This window comes from Rhipicephalus sanguineus, chromosome 11 (genome assembly GCF_013339695.2).
Source record: "Rhipicephalus sanguineus isolate Rsan-2018 chromosome 11, BIME_Rsan_1.4, whole genome shotgun sequence".
NCBI classification, from domain to species: Eukaryota; Metazoa; Arthropoda; class Arachnida; order Ixodida; family Ixodidae; genus Rhipicephalus; species Rhipicephalus sanguineus.
In genome coordinates, this window is record NC_051186.1 from 81,574,450 (window position 1) to 81,595,337 (window position 20,888).

Consider the following 20,888-nt stretch of genomic DNA (forward strand, 5'->3'; position numbering starts at 1 on the left):
AGAGTTTTCATTTTACCGGAGGGGGCGGGGGCCCGACTTGCTCTTCCACATTTCTCTCTCACCCTCCCTATATATATATATAGAGAGAGAGAGAGAGAGGGAGAGGAGTCCAACTTCCAAATTAAAGAATTTAATGTAACTTTAGTCTCTTAGGTGCCCGCGATATCATCATGAAGATCTGTAAGTGGAAGACCCTAGATTTATTTTTTCAATTTACACAAAGACATCGATCCACCTCATAACTGTTGGCTCGAAGCGAAAAAGGTCGCGTAGGCGACCTTTTTCGTTGACTGCGTCGCGTAAAATCGATTCAAGCAATGCGTGGGTTAGGCTTTACTTTGTTAAAACATGCGCCACACATGAGACAGTAGGCGAATAACGCTATCATGGGAAGCTTTAATTATATGCCAGTGAGTTCAATTTAAGATGGCCGAAAGTAATTCTGAGATGGTAGCAAATACCATTTGCTACCGCTACACCCATAGGCGTGCGCAGGGTTCCCCATTAGGCGGGGGCGAAGGTTCATCGCAGCGCCCCCCCCCCCTTGTAAGTCAATGTACGTGGCAGATTTTGCGCCCCCCCCCCTCTTAGGTGACTGGGCGGGTCAATGTATGGGGCACATTTTGCGCCCCCCCTCTTAGGTTATTAGGGGGGGCGGCCGCCCCCCCTGCCCCCCCTCTGCGCACGCCTATGGCTACACCTTGTGCAAAGCTGCGGTTATGAATCTGGATCAGTAATGGAGCATGCTCATTGGTGGCCGAACTTTTAGTAAATTAACCCTTTACTGATAAATCAAAACTGCGTACAATATTTTCTTGGCACTTTTATAAGCAGGCATGTCGAAGGACGTACCAATATGTAGGCAACCAAGAAATTACCCGTTTTTTTATTGGCGAGTAAGTTTGTGCGAAAGCGTTCACTGGCAGGGGCGTAGCCAAGGGAGGGGGAGGTGGGGGGTTCAATCCCCCCCCCCCCCGAAATTTTTCAGTTTTGCTTGCGTATATATACACGCACACATACAAACGCACGCACGAACATACATAAAGCATGGTTGAACCCCCCCCCCCCCCCCCGAAAAAAATTTCTGGCTACGCCCCTGTTCACTGACTGACTGTGTCGGGATTGCTTTGTATTCTCAGTATCATTTTTGTGTTCTCAAAAGCATTCACTACGGGGTTCAAGACAATTAGAGCGCAGCTCTTTAGGCGTTGAGCGGCATCGCCGTTGGCGGGCGGCGTAACCGATAGCGCGAACGAGGACGAAAGAGAGCGAACGCGGAGTCTGTCGATATCACGAGATACTGGCCTCTAACCTCGCTTTCTTCCTCTGTCGCGCGCGCTGGCCCCTCGGTCGGAGCTCGTGCGCATGCAGGGTTGGCACGTGCACTGCGGCTGGCTTCGCTTGTCGTAACGGGCTGTGGGCGTTTCACTTGGTTCGCGACAGCTGCAATGCACACGTATAGTGTGCGTAGCACTCGAGCGCTGGCAGTTTCTGTGGCAATATGTAACGAATGTTACATATTGCTACTACTGCGGATAGTCGAAACTTCAAACACAGCTGGCGTTGCGCGAACACGAGGCTGCGCTCAGCGAATTAGGCAATATCCTATATCGCCGGTGAATTTTTTAATTTGTCATAGCTTAAGTCGTCGCTTCAGCACGTAAAAATCCGTTTGAGGGGCACTTTTCCATTGAATGTTTGACTTCTCACTAGCCCATGTGCCGAACTTTAAATGGCTGAAATGAAAAAGAAGCGGGCATAATCCTGTGAAATAGCATGCCAGACAGGACGAGCCGGGGACCTAAGCCAAGCTCTTAAAAAATACCCTGGGCCGTCGCCAGGGGGGGGGGGGGGGGCTCTGCCCCCCCCCCCCCCCATGAGGTAAAGACCCTGGATATTTTTGGGAAAGTACAGTCTTTCTTTTAACCGAGCCGCCACGCCGGGCACCCTCCTCTCCCGCCTTCCACCTCCCCGCTTCACGAGTCGTCGCCCAGAAAACGCGCGCGTTATCAGCGTGACATACATGGGCGTCCGGAGGGGGGTGCAAGGAGGGGCGGCTGCCCCCCCCCCCCCTTGGAATTTCGTATAATTATTTTCTATGCAGAGCTTCAGGATTAATTGCCAGCCAACTTTGCATGTTACACACTACTATTGACTAATCTTGCCGGTGATGTCACAGCAGTGAAAGAAAAGCTACCTGTGTTGAATGCAAGCCACCCCCCCCCCCTTCCCCTGCTGCTGCACCCCCCTGCAAGCTGCACCCCCCTGCAAAAAGTTCTGCGGACGCTCTTGGTGACATAGCATTCTTGATAGGAAAGTGGCGCCCGCACGGTGGCCGTTTGGGAGAGGATATAGATAAAGATTTGGACACTTGGGAGAGGAGGGTTAGACGCTTTGGAGAGGATATGGAGGAGAGTAGAGTACCATGCCTCCATGAGGCAGTCCGGGGAAGTAAGGGGGGGGGGGGGGCAAGCCCCTCAGCCCCCCGTACTCTCCGCCTATGGTTGCTTCCGAGCGTAATTCCTGGACGGTGTTCCGTGCGTTTCTCATCAGTCCAGCAAGAGCTTGAGGAAGCGGACTTTTTCTCCTGGGACATGTCGGTCTGCGTGGCGGAAAATACGGGTCATTTCTTCCGCTAAGAACGTGTCGTTTTCCTTGGAGAGCTGGACGCGGCTTTCGGCCCTCTCTTTGCGGACGACGCTAGTGAAGCCAACGTTTCTAGAAACGTTGAGTGAAGCTAGCCAAGAACCTGGTTCGGCGGAAAATGTCCCGTAATGTTGTGGTGGACTCTTGGTTCTTGAACTGCTTGAACTACGTCCTACCCAACGTTTATAATTAAACGTTGGTCCTACCGGCGTCTTCGAAGGCGAACTAAAACATGGAACCAATGGAACTACGTAAACGGTAGCACGTTACCTATTTTTTTTTGTACATTCCTTTTTTTTTTTTTTCGTTAGCGTAGCGAATAATACATTTAGTCACATTTTTTCTGTAACGCATACAACACTGGTCATCCATCATCATCATCATCGTAACTCTACTTTCGCTACTTTCGCATGCTTTTGTACTTTAGTAGCGCGTTGCTGTTGAGTAGCTGTTTCTTTAAACGTAACCGGTGTTTTTGTGGCCTGTGTGTGTGTGTGACATGATTGGCGTGTTAACGGTAGTCCATCGTCGATTTCGCCGCAGTGCTTTGCGCTACATGTCGACAACTACGTCGCCGAATGCTGACAGTCCTACGCGTGCGACTTTCTGCCTGCTCGACTATGATGCCGTTGGGTTTGACTTGGACAACACACTGGCACGTTACAGGTTGCCGGCTCTGTTCGAGCTGATCCACCAGAGTGTCCGCGATTACCTCTCCACGAACGGGAGGAGACCGACCGGCAGGCTGTGGCCCAGTGCGCGCGCATTCTCGCAAAGAGGTCTGCTGCTGGACAAAAAGCGGGGCCTCTTGGTCAAGTTCGATGCCAGCGGGAGAGTAGACCGCGCCTTGAAGGGATTCACACGCCTTTCGCACGACGAGGTTCGTCTAACACATTTTGGCAAGTGCCGTGATTTCTCATTTTTGAGCCAAAGAACGAGTCGCGTGCGACATTTGGGCAGCTCTATTCCCATTTTCTTTGAGTTTTATAATAGAGTTCGTAGCGTTTGCGTTGCTTGGGTACGTACGCTATTTCCGAAAGATAAGCCTGGGTGCCAAGAAATTAGTGTATGACGCGTGCTCAGTGGCGACAAACCGTAATTCTTGGGTGGGAGCGAATTTAACAAATTTCCCTGTAATCATAGGCTTGCGAAATGGGGGTTTGGGGGGGGGGGGGGAGGGTAGTATAGTAGTGTTGCCACCTGTCCGGTTTTCTACCTGCCCGGCTGGTTTCTGAGATAGCGGGCTGGTTGCCGGTCCGCATCTAAGACCGGCTATCATTGGCCTTTTTTTTTTTTTTTGTCATAATATCGCAGTTATTAGGCGGTTTTCGAATAGGGGCCCCAATCATTTTGGGGCCCCAAAGAAATAGCGTCGAGGCCACTGTGCATGCGCGAGACCTGCGTTTGGGTTTTGCGTTGGGGACGCTATTTCTCGAATTTAGCGGGAGCCCCAAAGCCTGCCCCAAAAGCTTTGCGTCAAACAAACATGACGGCACCCACTGAAGCGACGGCTCTTGGCCAAGACTACAGCAGGGAGTTTTCGAATAGGGGCCCCAAAGCCCTTTGTGGGTGCTCACTTTGGGTCCGACAGGAGCTAAGAGTTTTCGAATAGGGTCTGCGGCGCTTTGAACACTCCCCCTATACTAGGTCACCCTAGTCTTGGCCAAGAGCCGTCGCTTCAGTGTGTGCCGTCATGTTTGTTTGACGCAAAGCTTTCGGGGCAGGCTTTGGGGCTCCCGCTAAATTCGAGAGATAGCGTACCCAACGCAAAACCCAAACGCTGTTTGGGTCTCGCGCATGCGCAGTGGCCTCGACGCTATTTCTTTGGGGCCCCAAAGCGATTGGGTCCCCTATACGAAAACTCCCTATTGGGTAGTTTTAGAATAGCATACGCGAAGCTTTGCGTTATCTTTTCGTGCAACTGTGCATGCGTCATACGCTAACCTCTTGCAGGCTCCCATTAAGTGATGGAAATAGCGGGCTGCAAACGCTAACTTAGCGTACGCTATTCTAAAACTGCCTATTCACAGCGAAGCTGTTTAAGCTAGCCGTAATTTGTACGGCCTATCAGAAAACTATCATCATCATGAATGGGTATGTGCCACAGAAATTGGGCAAATTCCACTGCTCACCACTGGTAAGAGCGAAATAATGGGAATAAAGACATAAAAGGTAGAAAGAGAGAGACAGATATACACAAAGAGAGAGAGATAGAAGAAAAATAAAGATCACAAAAATAAAGAGAAAGAAATAGAGAGAAAAAAGCAGAGATAAAGAAACGGTCGTTCTATGACAGGTGCGAACGCTCGGTTCTGGAGTGTGGACATCTGTAGCGTGAATAATCTAGCTCAAGCCTAGCAACAACCTAAAAGCAACCAGATTAGACTTCACAATCGTCCAGTTTCGCTGTTTCAAGCCTTGCGCAACTTAGTGCAAGCTTTGCCAATTTTTTTTTTTTTTCATAAGTGTCAGTTCAACAACTACGAGGGTAAATATTAATCGTCAAGCACCAAAACTTTTACGCTATTAGTCAACCCCTTTTTAAGATCCCTTTAAGTGTAGCGATCATTGAAATAGAGTGTATTATCGCATGTATGTGTATATATGAATACCTGATGTTCTTGTCACATATACGGTGGTCTAGTGGTTATGGCGCTCGACTGGTGACCCGAAGGTCGCGGGATCGAATCCCGGCTGCGGCAGCTGCATTTTTGATGGAGGTGAAATTGTTTGAGGCCCATGTGTAATGTGAACGGTGAGGTTCGTGAAATCTTAAGGTTAGAAACATGGACGTTCCTAACAAACCGACGAGGCTGCTTGCATGTTGATAACGACACTTTATAAGAACATGGAATAAACACAACAGCAAACAAAGCAAAGAAAGAAAGAATTAACTAACAACAGTTTCTAAGAGCGAGCGTCCTTAAGAATATCAATCTCGGCTGACACGGGCTCACCCATCGGAAAGTCGAATGCATTGGGCGATGCGAGGAGACGAGCGGCGCGGCAACCCTTGAAGAGGCCAGCATTGGTTTGTGGAGACTGACGATGAACGTGGCGTCCTGCCGAAGGGAAGAGTTGGAGGCAGAGGACGTCAGCGGCTACGTGAAGCCCGTAGCTTCAACTCATGGACCGCGTCCAAGAGCGTCGACACTCTGGCCCGGTCACCCGACTGCGTCGAACGCCCAACACCGTCTACCCTCTCGGGTTTTCTCGAACGCACGCGACTCTTCTTTTTCTTCTTCTTCACCTCCCAAGCTGGCAGAGTTGGCGCATTCTTACGCGAGCACTGGCGTCGTCTACTTTCTTTTCACATTCTTTTCACATCACACAGGAGACACTATGAATGTTCTGCGCGCACATCACACCGTGTACTTAGCTTTAGGTGCACGTTAAAGAACCCCAGGTGGTCCAAATTTCCGGAGCCCTCCACTACGGCGTCTCTCATAATCATATCGTGGTTTTGGGACGTTAAACCCCAGATACATATTAACGTTCGTTGGTGCCTATAACGTCGCTGGCCTGGTGTCTACGACCCTGGCCTGGTGGGAAGCTCTTCAGATGAAGAGCTTTTTATGGATGAAGTATGTGCGGTTTCGTTTGAGCACAGGATATTTAGAGCAATTACCAAAACCTCGCTTACTTTTTAAAAGTACAAGTGTCATTCCAATCATGGAAAAAGGCAGGAGTCAGGGTAAGATGGAAGCTTGTGATCAAAATTTCGTAAACATGGGGTGTGCTAGAGCCGACATTTCTGCAAGCGGACTTGCCTTCTTCAACTCACCATCGTCGTTGTTGTTGCTACAGATCCTTCTTATACACCTTGCCTGTCCAACAAATATCCCTTGTTTGCAGTGTCGTGGGTGATGACTAGTGTAATCTAGGTATCGTTGGCTTTTTGTAGGGTATAGTCTTTAATTTTCCTGTTTCAATAAATCCCGTCATGTCTAGGAGGTTAATTGCACTGGATGAATGGTGCATGGCAAATTTCATACTCCGGTGAAACTTGTCACAATGGTCAATGAATGTGTTTAGTGCGCTTATGCCATGTTCCCATACAATAAATATGTTGTCTATGTAGCGGAGAGAGGTGGAAGGCTTTACGAGAGATGATTTCAAAAGCTCTGATTCTAACTGTCCCATAAAAATGTTGGCGTATGTTGGTGCAAAAGGGGTTCCCATACAAGTGCCAAACATTTGGTGACTATGTTCACCACTTAAAGGGGTGGTGTCATCAAATTTGTCTCGCGCGTTCTTTGTTGCAAACGTTTCTTATTGCTGCAGGAAGCATGATACACGCTCCAACATTCATGTATTCCTGCTAAGTAATTCAATATCACCTTATTTATGTGAACCTCTTTCGGTTTCGGTTTCTGGGCACCGAGTTGGACACATATCACTGTGTAGTTAGCTTAAACATGTGGTCCCACATAGCTGTGATGCACGCAATGCTGCATCATCTGCTCTCGCACACACATGAGCAACCATACCGATGACTTCAACACTTCGCTAAAAATCTATGACAGAGAATCATGTGCGGTATTCCGGTATACGCAGAGATGTTTCCAGAGTACCGGGTTACCGGACGATGGTATCGACATCTTGTGACGCTTCGTGCAACCACAATTATAAGTGTGTTTCAGCCCCAGGTGGCTGAAATTATCCGGAGACCTCCACTACGGTGTCTCTCATATTCCGAGTCGCTTTGGGATGTTAAAACTCCATAAGCCAGCAGACCAACTATTTCTTGCTGCTGTTTTCACTGTGGGATACTGTTTGGTGGTGTCTGCCTAATTTCATAAATGGAAGAGATTTCACAGCTGTGTGTGAGGTAGAAAAAACGTGATCTTTTATCACATTCTACTGGAACATTGAACTTATTAAAATGCTGATGAGTGTTAATTGGTTGGCAGTGAATAAAAACAAGCCGCTGAAATATTGGTGGGGAGGAGATGGGAGCAGGGTTGCCAGGTTTGGCTACATTACACCAATTTGGCTTCATTTTTTAGGCCGGTGGTGGCAGAAAAAAAGAAACGTCTTGGCTACTTTTTGGCTACTTTCTTGCTACCTCGATTTGATCCAAATAATTATTATCCTGTGATGTCACAGCCACTGGCATTCGAGTATACGGCAGGCCCCGGAAACTAAGCGCCAGTTTCGGTTTCAAGGAACATGCGCGCTTGTAGCGGTTGCTGGGCACCCTATGATCTGGTTGAACGAAGTGAGGTTGATGTGGATGTTCGCATTTATTGTCTTTCACGAGTTTTTATTTTATAAATTAAAAATTTGATTTAACTGTAATGAACTCTTCTTTTGTTAATTTGCCTTTTTTGTTTCTTATTTTGTGAACTTTAAATCGGGTGAAGCGGGGGAAGTGGTTGACTTGTGTTCGTAGCACTTGCTCAGCGATATCACAAGATGGATTGCGCTTAGTTATCTCACTCGGTTGGTGTGCCAAGTATGAATACGGGAAAGATAAGACATTCAATGGGGCATGCAGCGAACGGAAGTCGCAGTGAGCCACGTCGAGCAGGTCAACGATGCATTAGACGAAGGTAGCTAAATTGGGGCATCACATGTTTTGCGCGGCTTTGTGGTGTGTTAACACAGGGATATCCAGTTCCATGGAAGTTTTTCAGGTTTCCTAGTGACAACGGGTGTGAGCACAAGTATTTGGGTCCATTATTTGAACAGGTATTCATTTTGCATGAGTACATGAGTAAAGCCAGTTCTCTGCAAGCCTGACTGGACTGGCATAAGCGCAGCGTCGCAAGACTAATTCGTCATAACAACAGCCTACCTGCTGCCGGCCAAATACGTTTAATGAAAGGCTTGAATGCGTGTTGGTTTGGCTACACAGTCTGGTCATCTTTTACTTTTGGCATGTAGTTCAAATGATGTGAAGCAATTATAGGCTCCTTCCTGTTTGTGCAACTGCATGTAGCCAGTTTGAAACTGTGTGGGGTCTTTACTTCTAATACTATCACTGAAATACACGTAATCGACTCAGTGCTTTGAGAAATTGTTTGACGAGGAATGTCGCTGGAGCCAGCTTTTGACAAGTGAACTTTTCTCTTCGTCAAGGCAATGCTGCTGCCCTGACGAAGACAAGTCAACTTGACGAAGCATTGTCTCCAGCGACATTCCCAGTTCAACGATTTCTCATCGCTTCACACCTCCATCTACCGCTGAACTTCTGTCTTGCTTGGTACTCAAGTTCTGTAAGAAAAATTTTTGCGCCATCATAACAGGCGTGATTGAGTCAAGTAGGACATGGCCTGCTTGTGATCGTTAATAATTTTTGCATTGGTTCGGATATTCTGTGTTCAATGTTTGCTCATTTTGTGCATATTTCAGTTGAGAATTGAAGCTGCTTTTGTAGATTGACACTTTCACACTACGTGTATCTCTCTGTTCTTTAGTACAAAACATGTTATTAACAAAAAAAGATTTAAATTTTACTTGTATTGATCGAGATTTGTCTTATTGAGAGATCAGTCAGCTTTAGTTTGTCCACTTCACGAGACATGAACAGCATTAAAAAATGGTTAACTAATATTAACGAATGGCTGCGTCGCCGGAGCAGCCAGCGCACCTGCAAGAGAGCACGAACACATTCCGCTTGCATGCGAAGTAAGAAAGGAGAGCTTCCACGGCAACCCTCCTCTTCTCGGTTTCGCGCCCTTTCCCTCTATTTGGTGACATCGCCAGTGACGTCATGAAAGACGTTTTGTTTGCGAATTATGTCTAGTTGGGGATACCCAGCAGCCGCCAGTGGTGGAAGTGGCGCTGCCGCTGCATATCAACATGCGAGAGCGCGTCCCATAGAAGGTACAGGGAGTTTCCGTCCCCTGTATACAGGTCTCTAAGCATGGCAGCCAATGCGTGTTTCCAGTTGCCAAAATCCAGGATATTGCTGAACGCGAATTTAAACTCTAATTGGCAGTGGACAGGAGAATCGAAAGAACTCCGCGTTCAGGATGCTCTGCACTCGTCGACATTAGAAATAGTATATCCGACGAACTATCTGTGTTATTTTTTAGAATTAGGTACAGACTGCGACTCATAAATTTTGTTTCTCTGTTTCCTCATTAATAAGGAACATACCCACTCTGTGGAATTCACCAGGACTTAGTTAATTAACTGAGGTCAATTTGCAAAATTTTTAATACCCACTTTGGGGCCAAGTGTGTTTCGTTATGTTGTGGAGGGCATTCCAAAACAACCGATCCAATTTTTTGTTGCAATGTACATGTGGTTATTTTTTCAGGCGTTTAAAGAAAGCCTGTGGAATATGAAATAAAAGCATCTGACTGCGCTCATGTGCTACCGTACTGCAACGCCCAAAAGCATGCTTTGAGCAAACAACTGGCAGCGCAGATGGTGGCGAAATGAGTGGCCATGGCTCTAGGCTTGGCATCCCTGTGCATCAGCATTTTTGACGGCCGCACACGTAATGAAAGTGCCGTCATCCCTCATAAACGACAGGTTGACAGGCCGCGCCATGGTTGTGCTTGAAGCACGACTGAGAGCTCTGCAGTGCGGTAGCGCGCAAGCGCAGTCATGTGGTTTTGTTTCGTATTTGATGGGCTTTCTTTAAACGCCGGAAAAAATCACCATGCAATGTGTACGTTGTCACTAAAATTGGATCACTTGTTTTGGAATGCCCTGTACAGTGTGATGAAATGCACTTGACCCTAAAGTGAATATAAAAATTTTGCATAATGGTCTGAGTTAACTAAGCACAATATAAAGAATACCCTATCGAGCACGACATGATGGCAAACCATATGTCATTAGTTACAATTAGTTGCAGTTAACCACTTTCGTTAAAATATTTAGTTCTAGTTATGTGAAACATCCTGTATATACGCACTTTCTCAAAGAAATAAAATATTTTAAAGCAGTTGTCTTGTCCCATTTTCTGATTGTGTATGCACTTTTAACACGTTATAATTGCATCTTTTACTTCCGGCAGAAACTTGGACTCATTAAAGAAACTTCGAAAAAGACATTTTCCAGTGTGTAAAAGACACATACATAGAGCAGAGAAGAAACAACAGGAGAGGCAGAACACTGGTCTTCAACTGGTCCATTTAAAAAATGATGAGGGATCATATGCAGCGCGCATGCTTAAAGATGAGTGCCTGCAGCAGATCTTGAACAAAAAGATCAGTTGTAGGAAGTACGGAGTAGTTTGTCTGGAAATTTCTTTGCCTTTCTGCCCTAGGCTATAGAGGCAGTGCTCATGCATCTCTCTGATTCGGTGGATATGCAGAAAGTTTCATGGATGAATCGTAATATTTCTGCCTTGTAGTTACTGATGACATGTGTGCTGTCAAAGTGATTTACTATCAGTGTGTGCAATGGTCTGCAAGATGACCTGAGTCGATTAGAGCCTGTACCTGTGTGTGTTACTTTCTTTTGGCCAACATAACACTTGCCAAAGGATAGGGATGTCCTGTAAGCAACGCCCACTTTGTAGAAAGTGAATTATGTAGCATGCTTTTTTTTGTGTAATCTTTGCTTATGTTTTAGCATCTTGAATGGGCTGGTTGGCACTTTTCTTAATTTATTTTATTTACGAATACTGCAGAGTTCTTGACTCCAAGCAGGAGGGGGCGTAAATAAAAACAGTACTTCAAAACAACAAATCTACAAGGGTAGTCACGACCATAAACAGGAACTCAAGGTATGAGACACTACAATTCAAACAATAAGGGAACGCAATTATACATCATCACAGACGACATTTTCCTGAAGTTTGTAATAAACACTTCAACAACGAGGCTATCGACAGTCCGTTTCAGTACGTTTTTCCAAGGGCTTATGGTTCTTGGGAAAAATGAGTATTTAAATGCATCGTTTAACGCACTGTATTCATGGATCATTTTCCCATTATCAAAACGCATGCTTGTGTGCGTATATGGTGGGTAATTAATTGTGGTTAAGTTGTATGAAAGTGTCGTATATTATAGTACAAGTCTTTTAATCTACTTTTGGCACGCCTCACTTTAATTGTATCAAGGCCAGAGTAGTTAATTATTTCTGTCACACTATCAGTGCATTTATACTTGGTGTAAATGAATGTGGCCACAAATCTTTGAACTTTTTCTAACTTAACATTGTCCTGTCTGTGAGGGTCCCATAAACATGAGGCATACTCCAGACATGGCCTGACCAATGCTTATATGCTGCTAGTTCCAAGTTGACAAGGGCTTTTGAAAGCTTGTGTCGAATAGATCAGAGAGATTTAAATGCTTTGGTGCAGATTTTATTAATATGAATATCCCAACTCAGATTTTGTGTAATAATAACTGAGAAATTTAACAGCCGGTGATTCCTTAACGGGACCGGCAACTGGCCAGAACGTGTAATTTGATCCTGGTGAAAATTAAAAGACCATGCATTATAGTGATCCTTTTAGTGATCTGAGTAGGATTTATATTTTTAAACTGCATTTAAAATAAATAAAAAGAACTGGTGTGTCGCACAGCCTGTAGCGAAAGTGCCCTGAAGCTGGATTATGGAGTCGTTCACTTTGTTGTATGTAGTCTGATGTTTTCATGCGCACCATAATTAGTTCTCTAAATTAGAGTATGTATATTATTATTCATCCTCGCTCTATTCTGTGCTGCTTATGAGGTAAGCAAGTTGTACTCGGAAGAACTGCGCTGCCATTCGCGGCAATGTCGAGCCGCTGCGCATGCGCACGGAGTGCATGCAAGCGGAGCAAACCACCGTGCACAAACACGAGCCGCTCTCGCGCTCACCTCACTCTGTTTATAGTATGTGTTGTTTGTACACGACATCATAGTCGCTGCATATCGAAAAACTTGATTATAACTATTTCACGCAGTCTTCCGCGTCACCATTCCGTGAATGGACACTCTGACCAGTAGCTTTCCGTTGTGAAGGAAGCAGGTACCACAACAATTGGTTGTCGGTCCTCTTTAAGTACAATGCCATCTACAGAATAAAATTTTGCAAAACGGTTTAGTTCCTGCATATGCAGAGCTAGGACTGAGCATTTGTCAGATGTTTGAGAACGTTCTTCATTCCTTGTATCAATCAGAAACTTCAGTGGGTGCTTTCTGGATGAGATTTGGTCTGCTAAACCGAGGTGTAAAGAACACAGTCTGCAAAAAGCTTGATCTCGACGTCACTGGGTATGGCTTCCACAATATCATTGTGAAATGGGGAATAAAATGGGCCCAGAACGGACCCTTGTGGTACTCCTGATGTCACCTGTAGGGTGCCTGAGCAGTACTTGTCAACCTGTCCAGATAAGCCCAATCAATCGGGTTGCTATTTGTTCCAATGGCGTAGTTTCTGTAGTAACTTATTATGCAGCACATTATCAAAAGCTTTTGCGAATCCAAAAATAGAACATCTATCTGATCTTTCTTAATCGAGAGTGAAAAATCATGTCATATATTGAGCAGCTTTGTCACAGTCGACAAACCACACTAAAGCCATGCTGGACATCTGACAGCAAGTAGTTTTCTCCCAGAAATGCAGTCTAATGTCAGCAGCTTCTCTTCATCTGTGAGAGCCGCGATGAAGCAGACCAGGTATTTATTTATTCACAGTAGCGTAGGCAGAAAGTTGTTTCGGGGGAAGGGGGGGGTGATGTGGGAGGGCACGCCCTTGATCCGACATGGGGTCCGGGCAGGTAAGTGTGGTCGAGTGTCCTTTCGGGCTGTCTATCCCATGGCAGAAAAAAAAAAATTTTTGGGAGGGGGCACGGGCCCGGTGTGCCACCCCCTGGCTACGCAACTGTTTCTTCAGGCAGAAGAAGCAATTGATATTGTCAAGTGGTCGTGATGTTGACGAAAGCAGCAGTCGGCGTGTTCAAGACGAAACTCTTAATTTGGGCGAACTTGTGCCCAGGAAACGAAAAGTCAAACTACAAGCAATACATGCTCTACACTGATAGCGGCGAACACAGTTTCTAGCCTTCTAAGTCTGTGGTTTCTTCGGTGTCGACGGAAATGGCGACGCTGGAGAAAGGCGGAACTGTGACTTCTATCACATTTAAAGCGTGGTGACTGATTTCCCTATCAGCGGGATGGCATTGTCCGCAGAAAGCTTTATTGTTGGGGATCTTAAATGAATGCGCCGTGTTGTATTGGGAAATCCATGCCGAGGATTACGACCCTCGAACAATGCTGTGGGACCAAAAAGCTCCGTCAATCGTGGTTCTTGCCTTGCAGACTCCAGTCGGCGTTATTGGGTGGCCTCCAGCTGCAGTGGCGTAGCCAGGGAGGGCACGTGGGCGCGGAGGGGGAGCGTTGCGTCGACATGCATCAGAGTAGCTCATGGCTTGCGGCTGAGGCTGTGCTGGTTCAGTGATACCCAGCAACTGCTGGATTTTTTGAACGATATTTTCTGTCGAGGCCATTTGAGGCTGGGACGACGGTAACATTCGACGCAGCTCTTCGCGCACTACGGCTCTTACGGTCTCGCGCAGGTCGTCTGAGCAGAGTGATTGAATGTCTGCGTATCCTGGCGTCAAGCGGCGATTAAGTTGCCGGGTTCGCAGTTCCGTTGTCTTTTCAATAGTCTTTGCCTCCGAAAGGAATTCCTGGAGGCGTCTTGGGTGGGTTCCTCATAAGTCCAGCGTCCTGAGTACTTTACTCCTCGCATGAGGAAACGAACTTTCTTCTCTTCTGGCATGACAGGGTGTGCGTGGCGATACATTCTGGTCATTTCTTCCGTGAAAAGTCTCACGTTCTCTTTCAGCAGCTGGACACGGGTTTTGAGGACAATCTCGGCCCTCTCCCTGCAGACGACGCTCGTGAAGGTGGCCATGAACCTGGAGCGGAAAATGTCCCACGTTGTCAGGGTTTACTCTTGGTGTTCGTACCATGTCCTAGCGGCGTCTTCCAGTGTTAAATACACGTGCCGTAGCTCGTCTTCGTTGCTCCAGCGGTTGAAAACGGCGACCTGGTCGTATGCTTCTAGCCAGCTTTCCGGGTCGTCGACTGATGACCACCGGAGCGTTGGCGGCTCTCTGGGCTGTCGGAGCACGATCGGTGTGGGCGTTACAGGCATAGGCGTGCGCAGGATTCCGCATCAGGGAGGGGGGGGGGTGAAGGCTCATCGCAGCGGGCTCGGGCCTGAGCCAGGCCCGTATTAGGCCCGGGTCTTCTACGTATCTGTATAATTGCGTGTGTACGTTGTTTGCCTTTGTTTTTGTTGTTTTGTGGGGTTTAACATCCCGAAGCGACATAGGCTATATGAGACGCCGTCTTTGAGGGCTCCGGGTAATTTAAACCACTTGGAGTGCATTGGCGTGCACAGAAATTGCACAGTACAAGACGTCTCAATTTTGCTCCATCGGTATGCTACACGTAATTTCAAGAAACGCCTAATATAACTTTCCACCATTATAGTGAGTGAAAGACGTTCTTGGGTGCCGTGTGAGGAGAGCAACGGTAAACTGCCTAGATTAGTGTATATAAGATGTGCGTGTTTGTATCTAGGGAAACATTTCGAGTATGCAGCTACGCTCGCATGCCCGCCGCGCCTGTTTCCGCCTGCGTGACTCCGTAGACTGGTCAACGCGACTTGTGAGTCATTATATCTCGGGAGCTGTTTTTCGTGCAAGACGCGGAGCGACTCTTATGACAGGGCGAACGCCGTTGTTAGTGGTGAGGCGCCAGACCATAGCGACACTCGTTTTCCCCGAGTGTGGCTCACAACTGGAGTGATGAGGCTAGAGAAGCGATCCGAGATTATATTTTGTAGTCGTTCTCTGAAATGAAAAATAAAGATTGTGTGGTTAGCACTGCGTGCGTGCATGAAACAGCCAGCTATGACTCCAATTATATTTTATATTGCCCTGCAATTATTTCGCAAGTGTTACGGGCGCACTTAACCGAAAGTATACACAGTACCAGTGAAAGTCGTGACACTGAAAAAAGTTCCTAAAACAATCTCTAGAGAATATCTTGTGTGCGGCAGGTATCTTCACAATAACTGAAGGTTGGACAGTGCCTCCTTTATGCTCAAGGCATAACTAGCTGAAACGGGCCGGCCCACACCTTTCGGGCCCGGGCCGGGTACGGGCCGCATTTAAGAACACCGGGCCGGGCTCGGGCGGGCCGGAGCATGGCGATTTCGGGCCGGGCCGGGCTCGGGCCGGAAAAATCGGCCCGTGCAGTGCTCTACCGTAGGCTCCCTGCGATACGGGCTGCCTATTCCATGCTTTCGCGCCTTGCGCTCGAGCATTGCAGAGGAGGCTATCGCAAAGCAGGGGCTCTATAACATTACACCAATCTGTCATGATTCTATAAAAAATGATGGGCGGGAACCAGTAAACGTTTTAAAGCCCGATCAAACGCTCTCCTTTTTCAGTTCTTTCTTTGAAAACGAATAGCATCGCCACTGCTCTATATCCATACTGCTGTGAGTTGATGAGTGTGCAGAAGTGTCGAGTATTTTAGTTGTGCTGAGCCACGAGAGCTAAAAAAGATTCCCACTTTAGTCCGATTAACCTGCTGTACCTTGCTTATCATAAGGTAGCCTGTAGCGATCGCGGCGGCTTGTAACAAGGCGATAAATAAGGCAGTGGACTCGAGCACATTGAGAAGCCCAGCTTTCAAGTTTTCCCCATAACTTGATCTACCTGACCAGGGAGATGATTAGCGTCCACGGTTTTCTGGACTAAGAATACTGCCCACTTGCAAAGGATTGCGTCTGTTCCTAATTATGTTTGTTTCTCTCTCAGCAAGGATGAGTTCACAGAGAGTTGTATACGCGCAAAAACAGCTCAGCATCAGTTATACTACGTCTGAAAGTATCTATTATACCCATGTGAATCCGTCTCACCTGCTGCTGTAAGTAGCCACTGCCAATGTGATTGGCGGGCAGCCTTCTAAATTACGTTCATAATGAGACACTGCCTGGCTATTCCAAAAAAAAATAGTTATTGTTCATCATAGTAATTTGTTGTTATTGTGCACACTTCATTTCAACGCCGCGAGTTTTCGCAGGCTTGTGACGTAACATAAAAAGTACTAAGAACATTTTAAGTAGTAACTGCAGGTTAAAGAAACAAATAGGCGATCCTAGATTAGCAGGCCACGAGAAATGGTTTGTACTGCGAATGGCGCACAACTTACTGGCAAACGATCACTGGCTTACAATGAACCGTATCTTTTAAACAAATATCAAAAGCAGGGTGTTGATTCTGAACAATGTTTGTAAAAAATAGTTGCGCGAATATTTGATACCTGAACTGTACTAAACAGTGCTATCTGTTTTTACCGCTACACACTTCTTTCACTGTACAATGTAATATTTTTTTTAATATTTGTGCTGTAACATTATATCGATATAAACCTGTTTAAATCCAGCATGTTTAAATGTACGTATCGTGATCCGACGTCATGACATGTAAGTGTAGTTCTCTTTCCGTTTATGTATGCGCGTGTATACAGTGTGTATATGTATGTCATATGTTTACTAATATTCTTTGTTTTTTACTACTTTAAATATCCTTTGTTCATTATGTACGCTTTACGCCTGGGGTGACCCCCCAACTATTATGTTGGAAATAAACTTTCTTGATTCCTGAAGGAGGCGGTTTTATGGCACACCGGCAATTTTTGACGAATAGCGAAGAACAAATGACCAACAATACGCGGTATTGAAGATAGTTTATTGTTTGTTTTTTTGTTTTTTCTTTGACGTAGTCGTACGTAAGTGGTCATTACGCGGTAGATCCCTTACGTGTTATTTGTTGCGTCGTGTTACGAGCAGGTGCTGTGAGCATGAAAGTTTCGACCAATCATTAACAGCTAACGATGTATACAGATGGAAGGAAACTATGCGGGGTAATTAAACGTTATAATCACCCACATTTTTTCGAAAGAAAACTTTCGCTTACAGAGTTTACGTAAGCGTATTTACTTGGAGGCGCTGGAGGGGACGAGTCAAGGGCCACTTAACCTCATTTCCCTCCACACCTCGCCCAAGCTGGGAAAAAGAGGGCAAAGAACAACACGTACTATGTAAATTCATAGCCATTCATAATCTTAAATACACAACCAGCTCAATGTGGTTTCCATAAAAATTAACCGACTGAACTTGGTCCTCTTCTTCAGACAAGCTTGATATTATAGGGCTCTAATATACTGTAAAAAAATTCGCACTCAGCTTACTCTGAAGACTTTTGCGAAGTACCTTGCTTTTAAAGTCGCATGTTTTATTTAATATTAATAATAATATATGGGGTTTTACGTGCCAAACTACTATATGATTATGAGGCACGCCGTAATGGAGGGCTCCGGAAATTTTGACCGTCTGGTGTTCTTTAACGTTCACTGACATCACACAGAACACGGGCCTCTGTCATTTTGCTTCCATCGAAATGCGACTGCCGAGGCAGGGATCGAAACCGCGACCTTCTGGTCAGCAGCCGAGCACCGCAACCGCTACACCACCGTGGCGGACTTTTTGTGTAATAAGAGAACTTAATTAAGGCACTAGAGTGATGGCAGGTTCTTCATACTCATCGTGTTTACAATGCCAAACTGAGTCTGTGAAGTTTGCAGATGGAATGCGAAGATGAAACAGGTTAACGTGGCTGTACTTTTTAAAATTGGCGATAATTTTTACATAATGTTATCACACGCTGCTGTGTTGTCGCGGTATAGGGCGGCCTAGCTTACACAATCTGTTTGGGCTGCTTCTTGATTTCAGACAACAGTTTTGAAAAGCGAAATATTTCACGGTATATATATATATATATATATATATATATATATATATAGATATAGATAGATAGATAGATAGATAGATAGATAGATAGATAGAGAGAGAGAGAGAGAGAGAGAGAGTGAGTGCGCGACGCTCGCCCCCACTTGCAATCGAGTTGGTACGCCACTTCATGTATGCTGTTTTCGTCCTTGTCAAACGAGCGGCGCATTTGGTTAGTACACTGTAACGATGTCAAGCCTTGCTAATACTAGAGAAGTCTCAGCACTTGTCCTGAACATTAGCTGTGTGTTGGGAACTACTTTAGATGGCATCAAGGCTAGACTTTTCTACAATATAATAATACTTTAACTGTACTATTCTCGATCGATCTAACAAAACCCGATTTTACGTAGTTCCCAATCTAAGGAAGAAATTTGCATTCCCCGGCAATACTTATAAGGTTCAACGTTGCTGTCATTTCCGAACTAACGAAACTAACTTGGAACCACAACCTGATGTAACCAACTTTTTTTCTGAAATAAATTAGTGAAAAGAAGCGCTAATTTTTTTTCTATTTTTTACACAGATGGCTTTTTTCTTCTATCGGGTGGCGGTGGTTTATTGTTCCTGTGAATGCTCCCGCAGGAACACTACTGTGTGCTTTCGTTACTTTCATGATTTATGGGACAGATCACGCTGATCGTTTCCTCACAACTTTCTTGCTCGCCCTGCTTTCATAATCACTGCATTCATTCTCCCCGTCTTTGCATTTCGGCTGCATTTGATGTTTCACGATCGTGCCCACGATACACAACAATCGGCGAGTCCTACGTCGCAGACGTCAGTCTAGACGTCGGATTGTATTCAGAAGACCGTGGAAGCTTGCCACGTGCACACACAGCGACGATGCAAACACACAGAAAAAAAAATGTTGCAGTGGCTTAGCTCGGCTATGCCAGGATAACGTATAGCGTTAGCAAAGATTCAGCTAATTATTCTTAGCTTTCCTGATTGTCTAGGATTAGCTTGATTACCATGCTTACTGCTGCTCCAATGACACACACACGGTTGTATATTTTGCCAGGCATTAAGCTTCTCCGCTCTTCGGCGCCGTTGAGCAGCATTTGCGCTCTCCTTCTCCATGGTTATACCACACTGCCAAACGCCAGTCAGAGGCGCTATCAAGCGGCTCCAGCACAGTGTCAGACGGCGACTGCACAGCGAAAGCGAATAGCTGCGCGCGCGCTGGCGCCAATTCGTCTGCCAAGGCTACGACGTCACTCCTCTGGAAAGCGCAGACCGGGGAATGTGTCACTCCTCTCGAATGCGCAGACCAGCAGCGGCGAGCCGCGCGCGGCGGTGGCGGAGAGCGCGAGAGATGCCGGCTCCGGTGAGCCAGTTGTGTGACATCACTGATCCTCGCGCATGCGCAGCGCGGCTCATGAGGATCCACGCGAAATCGGCTCCGGCTAGGCAAGTGTAGCTTACGTTACAAAAGGCGCTATGCGCGCTACCGAGCACCAACACAGAACGCACACAATCCGCCTTTTTCATTTTCCTGTGCTGCCCTCTGCCGTTTTGGTAGGGGTTTGGTAGGGCCCGGGACAACGGGTATTGTCAGAAGCAAAGCCTCCGCGATGAAAAGACGTTTCGCGACTTTCCCGCTAGGAGAGAGCGCATGCGCAGGGCCGTCGTGAAAAAGGCTGATTGCGGCGGCAGGGAAGCCAGAGGAGAGCGGCCGTTTACTTGGCGCAAAGTTAGAGTGCAGTGCCCCCACACTCCCTAGGAGCAAATCGCGCCCGCCTCGAAAAGAGGAGTTCGGAAACTGAAAAAGTATCTATAAACGTTGGTGCTGGCTATCTAATTTGATAACAAAGCAGTAAATACTACATATGTACTCCTATGATACAGGCGTCATGTCAGTTAACGTCAATTGTGGTTCCAGTGTTCGCTCCGCTTTTATGGCAGTCTAATCAACATTACATTTGTATTCCTATGATTCAGCAAGCTATATTCAAGCGTTGCTCGACCCCGGAGAAATACGCTAACGAAAGTTATGTGTGATATTCACATCATCGCAGCGTAGCATGCACTTAGTTTCGATAACACCGACGTCTGTGCTTTAACGTGAGTGCTGATACTACTACGTCAGACCATAAATTACCATGTAAACATCAGTGTTGTCGGCGTGCGTGGTAAGCCCACGATGTGCACACTACTCCTCCATCTACAAAAAAAAAAGATGTCCATCCACCTCGTAACGCTTGGCTCAACGCCAAAAAATGCAGTATAGAACTACCGGCTGACTTCTTCGCATGAAACCGATTCCCACAAGACGTGGGATCTGTCGAATTTTTCTCTCCGAAATATTCTAGTAATTCACTGTTCTCGATGCAGTAAATCAGCACGATTTTTTTTACGTATACATTTTAGATGGTCGCCAAAATGGATGCGACGCTTGGCGTGGAATGACCCAGAAGTACTAATGTGGCGAAGGTGTGATAGGTAAGTGAGGCGCTGTCCATACAGTTTCG

The 20,888-nt window shown here is 46.3% G+C and overlaps 1 protein-coding gene across 1 annotated transcript in view; it reads left to right on the forward strand.

Moving 5' to 3' along the window:
- The first annotated feature begins 3,040 nt into the window (after positions 1 to 3,040).
- Positions 3,041 to 20,888, forward strand: part of LOC119374809 (5'-nucleotidase domain-containing protein 1) — a 30,912-nt gene continuing 13,064 nt past the window's right edge. Inside the window, exon 1 of the mRNA XM_037644995.2 lies at positions 3,041 to 3,526. Coding sequence (XP_037500923.1) covers positions 3,146 to 3,526 — 381 coding nt within the window. The 5' untranslated portion in view covers positions 3,041 to 3,145. The remainder of the gene's footprint in view (positions 3,527 to 20,888) is intronic.